Below are 10,912 nucleotides of genomic sequence, written 5' to 3' on the forward strand. Positions count from 1 at the left end.
CTGATAGATAGCCAACAGCACCACAATGTAAGAGAATTCAGTTGTTCAGGCTTAATATTTGATTTATTCTTAACTATTTAATTGCATATCACTTCTCAGCTCTAGCCCGCTCTTTGAATTTCACAGCGAAACTTCAAATCAGGATTCTTCATCTTCTTCTTGTAGTCTTCATCAAACTGCTCATTCTGGGCCACAGTGAAGTGGTTCTTCCAGTCACCAACTTTCCCTGGAGAAGGAGAACATTCAGAGTATTTGATTAACCTAATGATAAATGGAGCACACACTGATATAGATATAGAGAAAAAAAAATGTTGCCCAGCAGGAAGTTGTACCTTTTCTCATGAAAGGAGACACCTTGTGGTTCATCACTGGAACTGAAGTATAGTTGGTCATCTTGTTTTGTTTCATGCTGTCAAACGTCACACTGGCTCTGACTCTTTCCTTCTCTTCAGGTGATGGAGACAAACCAAGGAAGGAACACAGTCGGTCTATTTCTTGCTCAGAGTCCTGTTCACATTAAAATTAGATATGATTTTTTTCTACCCTTTTGTGTTTCCTAAATTTCAGAACCTTTAGATTAGCATGCAATAAATTAATTTACTTTATCTCTGGTTTAGTAATGTTGATAATAGATAAATACTCACTTGTAGCACATTCATAAATGTTTAAACTTTTGGTAATAAGTCTACAAGGTTTACAACAAATCATTGATCCAATACAGTCCACACAGACGGTTAGCATCTCAGGCTAAAAACTGGTATGTTGCCAGGAACACAAGAGGAAAAATTTTGCTGGCTGACTGGCCAGGTCCCACATTTTAGTGTGCATATGTGTATGCTGAGTGGGGATTTCCCCTTCACATAGCAGAGATGTTTGCTGGATGAGGATTTGGTGGAAAATAGTGTGTTCTCTATTTGTTACTTATGCATCAAAAAGGATTCAATTAACAAAATATACTGGACATGGTTTAGAGAAATTTTTGCAATCAGTGAATTTCAGAGATACCAAACATTATAAAGTCTTCACGAGTCATAGCTTTTTTTCTTTGTACACCCATCTGCAGCTCTGGCTGGCTTTTCTTGCACTGTGGAATTAAAATGCACACCACATAGTGCTCGAAGAACGAATAAAATACAGCCTGGTTTGAGAAATATTACCACGTATCATCAGAAAAATGTAGTAATTGGATTAGAATATTGATGCATGTCATTTTTAGACAGTATTTCTGAGTTGAACTGAGAGTTTGGTTTGGCATTTTAAGCATCTTCTAAAAGGCGTGTGATGATTAAACAAAGTGTTAGAGCTCAGTTGGAAATGGTACACATGTTAGCCCAGCTCACCTCAATCAAATCTTCATAGAACATGTAGTGGAGATTTGAATAACTTTGCTTCTTCTCCCACCAGCCGTTCACATGGTCATACCAGGATCCAAAAACCCCTGAAGCCACAGAACAATACACAAAGGAATGTTTATACAGGAAATGAAATAGTGTGGTCTCTTTGCTGTAAAACTACACTGAACTCACTGTTTCCCTCCATGAAACCCTGCAGATAGCTGCCCCAGTCTCCTGGTTCTGGCTGGATAAGGTTCATGCGGTCAAAGTGGAAATAGGACACTGCATTGTCCTTTGCATTGCGGGCCACATAGACTACCTACAGAAAGAGATAAAACTAATTTATGGTCTGGGAGTTTCATAAATCACATATCTGTGTGGCTATGGGTGTATGTGCAAGACCTTGCAGCGCTGCTCCCAGAAGGACTTTGGTACAAACTGGACTGGTAGATGAGTTTTAATGAGACGAGGAGTGGTGGGAAGTTTGTCTGCCAGGTCTGCACCTGAATTATCAGGAGGATTAGATACCACAGGTTAATATACTAAACATTGTAATTGTCTGATGTATTTTAAAGTGACAGTGGACACGTGATTCAACCTGAAGGTAGAGGAGGTGCGCAGATCTCCAGGAAGGGAACTCTGTCATGAACAGAGATGGATGTCTGACGGTCTGGACTCATGTTCCCAAAATACAGAAGATCTAGGATGTAAGAGACCCATGTGGTTCCTGAGGTTGAAATGGACAAAATGTTTTATGTTTAGCTGTAAACATACAGTGGCTTCCAAAAGTATTCGGCCCCCTTGAACTTTTCCACATTTTGTCACATTACAGCCACAAACATGAATCAATTTTATTGGAATTCTGCGTGAAAGACCAACACAAAGTGGTGCACACGTGAGAAGTGGAACGAAAAGCATACATGATTCCAAACATTTTTTACAAATAAATAACTGAAAAGTGGGGTGTGTGCACTCGGACATCAATGCAAAATTGTTGATGAACACACACACAAAAAAATACTATGATTACATAAGCTCCATACTTTTATATACAGATCAGTACCTGCTTTAGGGTAAGTTGCGATAAGAATATCATCCGGTCTTGCTTTGAAGTTCTGTACATTGTCCCAATTGTCAGTGAAGATGTTGGTCATGGAGACTCCATTGAAGTCAAACAGTTGTGGGCGAGGTGGCAGCTCCATCTGTGAGAATGATTTGTCCTTAAAATCAAAGTGTATGTCGTGTTTTCTCCAGTCCTTACTTGTGCACCAACATAAAGCTATGCTTAAAACATTTTTAACAACTGCGTAGGCTGACTTCTCCCCCCACAGATCAGAAGTGATATTTTTAACTTCCATCGGTCTAGAAAACATGATGCTGTTTTGTTCCATAAGAGAGGCACGGGAAGTAAAAAAAAAAGGTCCTTGGGAACTGTCCACATTTAAAAAACTGTTTGTGGGTCTTTGATTGAAATAACAGATTATCTGCAAAAGTAAATCCTTAAATCTGTATTATTTTTAACGGCCAGCAGAGGGAGGTTTTTGGCAGAAAGTGGCACGATAGCACAGAAGTGTAAAAGAAAATCACTCTAATCCTAATATATGCCTTCATTTAACACTTTATGTTATAAATAAAATAAAAATTTAAACAGTATATGCTTCATGCTGTGGACTATTGACTGATTATCATCATGCAGTGGCAGATGTAGCTCTAGCTTGTGACCTCAGGTTTTAAACATCAGAGGTGATGAACAAAATGCTAAACTGGAATTTTCATGTTAAAGGCACCTCTGATATACATTTAATGGCTGTGATTCAGTTTAAAGATCAGTTTAAGGATCAGAATCACATCCAGTTTCTCGTTTTAATAACAGATCTGATAATCTGATAAAGTGTAAATCCCCGTGTTAGAGTTTGCTAATCTAAGATTCTGGAGCTGCTGTCTCTGCTTGATCCTGCACCACTAATCAGCTCTACAGTAATTATACCTGTAAGTTCACCAACACCACCTTTGCCACTTTAACCTTTGTGACTGCAGTGTTGCTGCTTTTTAGTTTTTATGTTTTTACTAGGACTGCTCCTGCGTCAGCCTTCTGTTGGTTTGCTCACGTGGTTTTGTGTTGCTTTAAACTAACTTAACATTATTTTGAAATTGTGAATATTCAATTCAATTCAATTCAATTTTATTTATATAGCGCCAAATCACAACATAAGTCGCCTCAAGGCGCTTCATAGATACAGAGAAAAAAACCCAACAATCATATGACCCCCTATGAGCAAGCACTTTGGCAACAGTGGGAAGGAAAAACTCCCTTTTAACAGGAAGAAACCTCCGGCAGAACCAGGCTCAGGGAGGGGCGGCCATCTGCTGCGACCGGTTGGGGTGAGAGAAGGAAGACAGGATAAAAGACATGCTGTGGAAGAGAGACAGAGGTTAATAACAGATATGATTTAATGCAGAGAGGTCTGTTAATACATAGTGAGTGAGAAAGGTGACTGGAAAGGAAAAACTCAATGCATCATGGGAATCCCCCGGCAGCCTATGTCTATTGCAGCATAACTAAGGGAGGATTCAGGGTCACCTGGTCCAGCCCTAACTATATGCTTTAGCAAAAAGGAAAGTTTTAAGCCTAATCTTAAAAGTAGAGATAGTGTCTGGGCATATTGACATGATGCAAGATGGTATAACGAGTCATCAGTAAAATTAAACTAGTAATTGCAATAAAAAAATCAGTAGTTAATGTAATAATAATTATTAATTAGTTGATGATTTTAGGGTTAACAGAGATTTATAAAAATAATAAATAAATAATAAATAACAGCTTGCCATACAACCAGAGGTCAAAGTACACACTGCAGCATTGGTAAAACTGAGAAACACAAGAATTACAACATTTTCCTTTCAGCTGTGTTCACCAACCACACTAAGCAAGACACATGGTGAAATTTAAAGAATAACTTAATTAATATTCAAATTAAATAAAAAAAAAGAGAGATAATAAACATTTATATTTCTTTTGTTTTCTAAATAAAATAAGTTGTATATAAAGTAAAAACCACAGATTTATTGTTGGGAACTAAACATCCTGAAGCTTGCTTACCTTCTTGCGTTACTCCTGCTGACTGACATAATCTTGAAATTGTGAACAAGAGGCGTGACTCGCCGGTTTAGCCATTAATTTCAGCAATGACTCAGACATATAGTGAGTGAGCATGAAGTTAGAAAAGTTTGATTTTTCTGGCCATTTACGCCAAACAAAAACAAAAAAGCACCACAGTTTTAAAAGATACACATCTTTCAGTCTAGCATGTTTGTTCTAGTGAATATTACTTGATGTACTACACACTCACCAAGCTGAGTATTTCTGTACTGCGGTTGGGTCTGGATCTTCCAGAAGAAAGAAATCTGTTTGTTGCACAACGTTCACTTTAACACACTGCACAACTTCCTTAGATGTGTGTCTGTGAGTATTACTGTTCAAACATGAACACAATAGTATACAGTGAGATCAGACCAAAGAAAAAAGCAACCAAACCTGTATGAGTGCACAGGTCTTATGAAAGGCGACACAGTCTGGTTCATTGTTTGGAAGGTGGAGTAGTCGGTCATTTTGTTTTGATTTATATTGTCTAAGGTCACACCGGCTCTGGCTGTTTTCTTTTTCTTCAGCTTATGGAGACAAATCAAGGAAGGAACACAGTCCGCCTATTCTTTGGCCACAGTCCCGTTCACATTGAAAAGTTTCAGCATCAGCCTTGTTTTGAAGAAGTGCAAGAGAGGTTTTCATTATATTTTAAAAGGCTGTATTTAATTATTCTGAACATCCCAACAAAACAATAAGAAGATGAGAAGACTGAGAATGCTAGCTCTCTTGGTCTATGTGGCCCGCAATGCAAAGGACTCTTTTCTACTTCTTTTGCTTGATTCATACCAGGTCTGTGTGTTGTGTCTGTATTTACAACTCTATTTACCATATACCTTTTTATTCTTTATTTGTTACTGAATGGTTATGTAGTATTTAGTTGTTGTTTTTTAATAGTGAAGTTAAGGGCAGATGTCCTTAACTTCACCTTCACCACACGAGCCAATAGTCTGGGTCATGTTTGGACTCTCCTGGTACTCTAGCTTCCTCCCACATTCCAAAGACTGTTGTGGATGTGAAAATGAATAGTTATTTGTCTCCCTATGTCACCCTCTAAGATGGCTATTATCTGTGTGTGCAAGTGCAAAAACAGCAAAACGAATGTCAGTTAAATTGTGGTTAATTCTGATGATCCATACATATATTTTTATTTATTTGTTGGGACATGCACACATCTGTTCAATGCTCCATCATGCCTAGCTGGGCTTTTTAATGCCAGACCCAGTAGTATAAATTCAGATAAACCAGATTAAATCTGTTCATTCAATGCTATCAGCAAAAATCGCAAACAGTTTTGGTTATTTTGTTGCACAAAACATTAAACACACTACTGAACAGCATGCTATCCAAGGATAATAACAATAACAGACATAATAACAATAACAGACATTTTTGCATCTCTTTGAATACAATCAAAATGGGAGCATATCAAATAAAAAAATCAAATTAATTTCAGTTAATACGTTATTTGGCACCATGGTTGTGTGTTGGTTAGCACTGTTGCCTCACCCTATGATAGCTGAGATGGGCTCGAGTCGCCACACAACCCTGAACTGGATAAGCATTATAATATAGGAATACTAATACTACAATAGGGATACTAATTAATCTGTCTCAACACTTGGTTTATCCTCAACTAGTTAACTTCAGAGCTCCATCACGCTCAGCCAGGGCTCTAAATTTCACAGCGAAACTTTAGCTCAGGATTCTTCATCTTCTTCTTGTAGTCTTCATCAAACTGCTCATTCTGAGCCACAGTGAAGTGGTTCTTCCAGTCACCAACTTTCCCTGGAGAAGGAGAACATTCAGAGTATTTGATCAAACCCACAGTCATACTTGTCCTGTACGCTCACGCTCCATGACACACCCACCTAACACTCCTTCAACATTAAGTGTTTGTGTGTGTCATGTGTCATTAGTGGGTGAAAGTGAGTGAGTAAATGGTCTGTGTGTGTGTGTGTGTGTGTGTGTGTGTGTGTGTGTGTGTGTGTGTGTGTGTGTGTGTGTGTGTGTGTGTGGCTGGGGCTGGCACCACAGTTCATTCAGATCACAATTCTGATCACAAAAGCTGCCAGACGGGACAGGGTGTAAGAAAAAGTGTATTTGATCAGCACTACTGGACTGCGCAAATACTGAGAAACAAATGTTGCCCAGCAGGCAGTTGTACCTTTTCTCATGAAAGGAGAAACCTCTTGGTTCATCACAGGAACTGTGGAATAGTTGGTCATCTTGTTTTGTTTCATGCTGTCAAACGTCACACTGGCTCTGACTCTTTCCTTCTCTTCAACTGAAGGAGACAAACCAAGGAAGGAACACAGTCGGTCTATTTCTTTTTCATAGTCCTGTTAACATCAATATTGAAAATATGAATAAGTTTAGAAGGGACAGTTCACTCCAACATGGAATGTATGTTTTTTTTTCTTCTGCTCTCTAGTGCTATTTATTAATAGCACTAGGGAAAACATAAATTGACATGTGAAAACACATTTTAGTTGTCTGTGTCTTTGTTCATTCTCTGTGACTTTTCAATTTAAAGACGTCAGACTTTGACCATTCTTTGTATTTTATTTATTATTATTAAACCTCGGATCTGAGGTTTTCTTTTTTTGCAGTTTATGCATCAGAAACAATTCAGCGAACTACAGTTTTCAGACATAACCCAATCTTTGCCAGATCAAATATGCAGATTTTCAAAATTAAGATTTCCATACCAAACAGATCAGGGGCTGGGTTAACAATAAACGCCTATCGATTGGTTAGGCGGGCGGTTAAGGATAGAGACAGAAATGTATTAACAAGTGAGGAGAATATGCTGAAAAATGAATGAGGAGAAGAGAGGAAGGAGATTGGATTGAGGACTTATAGTGAATCAGGACATGCAGAAGAAGTAGTGCATCTATGAAGTGGATGAAGAGTGGAAAGGCAGGTGGTCCAGATGACATACCTGTGGAGGTATGGAGATGTCTACAAGAGAGAGGAGTGGACTTTTTAATCAAATTGTTTAACATCTTGGAGAATGAGAGTTGCCTGAGAAATGGAGAAGATGTGTTTTCAAGAACAAGGGGGATGTACAGAGCTGTGGTAACTACAGAGGGATAAAGTTAATGATCCATAGCATGAACATATGGGAAAGAGTGACTGAAGCTAGATTAAGAAGAGAGGTGGCGATCAACGAGCAGCAGTGAGAGCAGCAGACAGAGCACTACAGATGTAATGTTTGCTTGGAGAGTGTAGAGAAGGTCAAAAGTAGTTGCTCTGTATCTTTGTGGATGTGGAGAGGGCATATGTGGGAGACAAGAGAGGAACTGTGGTACTCTATGAGGAATTCAGGGGAGTAGTTTGTGAGGGTGGTGCACAACATTTATGAGGACAGTAAGTCGGTCAGTAGGTGTGAGAAATAGGTTCAAGATGCAAATTATTTCAGGGACTGACTTTGTGCCACTTTTTGTTTGCAATGGATGACACAGTGGATCATCTCCCCTATCCCTAGCATCCTCCTCTATCATACACATATGTCCTCTTTTACTAAATCCATGAATACTCTTTCTGGTTTTCACATTTTCCTCCTGCCTTGCAGCCTCATATTTAACATCCTTTGTTATATGATAATTTTAAATATTAAGATCTCTGTCAAAAATGGCACACATGTTAGCCAAACTCATGATACCTCAATCAAATCTTCATAGAACATGTAGTGAAAATTTGAATGAGTTTGTTTCTTCTCCCACCAGCCGTTCACATGGTCATACCACGATCCAAAAACCTCTGCAGACACAGAACAACACACAAAGGAATGTTTATACAGGAAATGTGACAATATGTTTTGTCCTTAACACTAAAAATAAATTAAACTCACTCTTTCCCTCCATGAAGTCCTGCAGGAAGGTGCTCCAGTCTCCTGGTTCTGGCATGCCAATGTTCATGCGTTCAAAGTGAAAATAGGACACTGCATTGTCCTTTGCATTGCGGGCCACATAGACCACCTACAGAAAGAGGAAACGTTGAATTATACACTGTGGGTATCATAAATCCCATGTCTCTATGACTACAGGTATGTGTGCTTTTACCCTGCAGCGCTGCTCCCAGAAGGACTTTGGTACAAACTGGACTGGTAGATGAGTTTTAATGAGACGAGGAGTGGTGGGAAGTTTGTCTGCCAAATCGGTACCTGAGTAAGGTAGAGATAAGAAGGAACCGTTTGCAACAGAACATGCAAAGATAGATTTCTTTATAGACCACAGATCAACAACATGAATTGCCCAAACATTGTGTTTTTGAGGTGCTATGACTAACTTAACAGATTTACACACCAATAAAACTGCCAGAACCATCACAAAGCTATTGAACAAGGCTGTATTTGTAGTTGTAACTATTTGTTACCTGTTTCAGAATGTTTTTTGAATTTCCTTTTGACTGACAAATAAGAACCAAAGTGAAATTAGGACATTGAGCTTTTGGATCTGGTCTAATACAAATATGGCTAATTGAAGGTGGTCACAAGATTCAACCTGAAGGTAGAAAAGGTACGTAGAGCTCCAGAAAGGGCACTCTGTCATGAAGAGGGATGGATGTCTGACGAGCTGGACCCATGTGCCCAAAATACAGAAGATCTATGATGTAAGAGACCCATGTGGTTCCTGGGTGCGAAACAGATAAATGCATATTGTTTGGTGTGATATCAGCACATGATGATATAAGCCCCATAATCCAAATGAACACAGTCAGATAGCATCCTTATAGTGTCTTTCAGCCAATGCACACTGTAAAGTCGGAAACTTGCACGTTAACATTAAAATGGGAAAACGTTATTTAAAAAGCACTAACAATTTTATAACCTAAGTAAGTAACTAACTAACAAACCTGCTTTAGGGTACGTAGCAATAACAATATCATCTGGTCTTGCTTTGAAGTTCTGTACGTTGTCCCAGTTGTCAGTGAAAGCGTTGATCATGGAGACTCCATGGAAGTCAAACAGTTGTGGCCGATGTAGCCCCTCCATCTGTGAGAATTACTTGTTTTTAAAATGAAGTTGTCTTTCATGTTTTCCCCATCCTTCTGTTACTTGCACAGTAACTTATGTTTTGCAACCTCTGGTTTTTAAAATTAGAGTTGATGACTATGATGAAACTAGAAGTTTCATCGGGACTCTTTCGGTCACACACTGTTGCAGCTCATCTGTGATTTAAAGTCATGGAAGAATCCAGGTGCTTGATTTTGTTTCTTCTTTTAATAAGAGATCTGATGAAGGTCTGCATTAATCCATTAATTCAACATTCTGGAGTTGCCGTCTCTGCTGTTTGTTTGGTTGTTGTTTCCAGGTTTAGTGAAGACGATTTGTTCCTGCACCACTAATAAGTCCCACTGAAATTATACCTCTAACTTACCATCATCACCTTTGCCAGTTTAACCTTTGCAACTGTAGTGTTTTCTTTTTTATGAGAGCATTTATGTTTTTACTATTCACTTTCTGACTGCAGTTTGGACCTTGTCTGTCTGGATTCTGCCTGAGCTTTGTGTTGCTCACCTTGTTTTTTTGTTTGTTGTACTAGCTTAATAAAACTCTGAATAATATTAACATTGCTCTGTGAATATCGGTCATGTTAGTCACAAAGAGGTTCATTCAAGTAAGTGCAAAAACAGTCAGCTGACAGTACATGATAAAAAACAAGATGCAGTCCAGCATTGGTAGAATCAGGAAACACCAGAATTACAACATTTCCCCTCCAGCTGTGTTCTCTAACCACAATGAATAAGACACATTTACTTCATTCGTTACATTTTAGTGTTTAAGTATTTAAAACAAGGACATTTTAATGCAAACAAAATATTTTTGTAAAGTAAAAGCAGAAGATTTAATGTTGGTAACACATGATTACAAAGCTTGCTTACCATCTAGGATCACTCCTACCAACTAACGTAATCCTGAAATTGTGAAGAGGGCACGTGACTCGACGGTTTAATCGTTAATTTCAGCAATGACTCAGACCTAAAGTGAAGGAGTTCAGTATTTGCTCAGTATATTTGGACCAAACTTTAGAAGGATAAAGTTAGAAGTTAGAAAAATAACATTTTTATTACTGTTCATTAACATGTCAAATGAAAAAGCAAAAATGCAGCACATTTAAAACATATACATCAGACAGGATGGCATGTGTATTCTGTTGAATATTGTTCAAAGTCCCAATGTAGGTATTTCTATTGAGGGTCTTATTCTGTCTCCCAAACAAAAGACCTTTGTTATTCACTGGAACACACCGCACCCATTTTCTGAAATGTGTGCATTTACAGCGGGGAAAATAAGTATTTGACACATCAGCATTTTTATCAGTAAGGGGATTTCTAAGTGGACTATTGACACAACATTTCCACCAGATGTTGCCATCAAGCCAAATATTGAATTCATACAAACAAATCAGAACATTGAAGTATACAAGTT

The 10,912-nt window shown here is 38.4% G+C and overlaps 2 protein-coding genes across 4 annotated transcripts; both read right to left on the minus strand.

The window, feature by feature from the left end:
- Positions 1-35: 35 nt before the first annotated feature.
- LOC102197684 (cytosolic sulfotransferase 3-like) lies at positions 36-4,857 on the minus strand. 3 transcript variants are annotated; one of them, XM_005740529.2, is made up of 8 exons: positions 4,685-4,857; positions 2,398-2,536; positions 1,933-2,061; positions 1,737-1,837; positions 1,527-1,653; positions 1,341-1,438; positions 333-507; positions 36-226 (listed from the first exon to the last, which is right to left on the minus strand). In XM_005740529.2, the coding sequence occupies exons 2-8, from the start codon at positions 2,534-2,536 to the stop codon at positions 102-104; spliced, it is 894 nt and encodes a 297-aa protein (XP_005740586.1). In that variant the 5' UTR covers positions 4,685-4,857; the 3' UTR covers positions 36-101. The 3 variants fall into 3 exon arrangements, with proteins under 3 accessions (XP_005740586.1, XP_005740587.1, XP_013768213.1); XM_005740530.1 differs by lacking the exon at positions 4,685-4,857 and adding an exon at positions 4,435-4,678; XM_013912759.1 differs by lacking the exon at positions 4,685-4,857 and adding an exon at positions 4,435-4,678 and having other exon boundaries at positions 2,398-2,554.
- A 741-nt stretch (positions 4,858-5,598) lies between these two features.
- Positions 5,599-10,430, minus strand: LOC102197408 (cytosolic sulfotransferase 3-like). The gene is made up of 8 exons (XM_005740528.1): positions 10,366-10,430; positions 9,337-9,475; positions 8,985-9,113; positions 8,544-8,644; positions 8,333-8,459; positions 8,144-8,241; positions 6,644-6,818; positions 5,599-6,264 (listed from the first exon to the last, which is right to left on the minus strand). The coding sequence occupies exons 1-8, from the start codon at positions 10,366-10,368 to the stop codon at positions 6,152-6,154; spliced, it is 885 nt and encodes a 294-aa protein (XP_005740585.1). The 5' UTR covers positions 10,369-10,430; the 3' UTR covers positions 5,599-6,151.
- Between the last annotated feature and the right edge of the window lie 482 nt (positions 10,431-10,912).

This window comes from Pundamilia nyererei, unplaced genomic scaffold (assembly GCF_000239375.1).
Source record: "Pundamilia nyererei isolate P.nyererei 1_Seehausen unplaced genomic scaffold, PunNye1.0 scaffold00100, whole genome shotgun sequence".
Lineage (NCBI taxonomy): Eukaryota > Metazoa > Chordata > Actinopteri > Cichliformes > Cichlidae > Pundamilia > Pundamilia nyererei.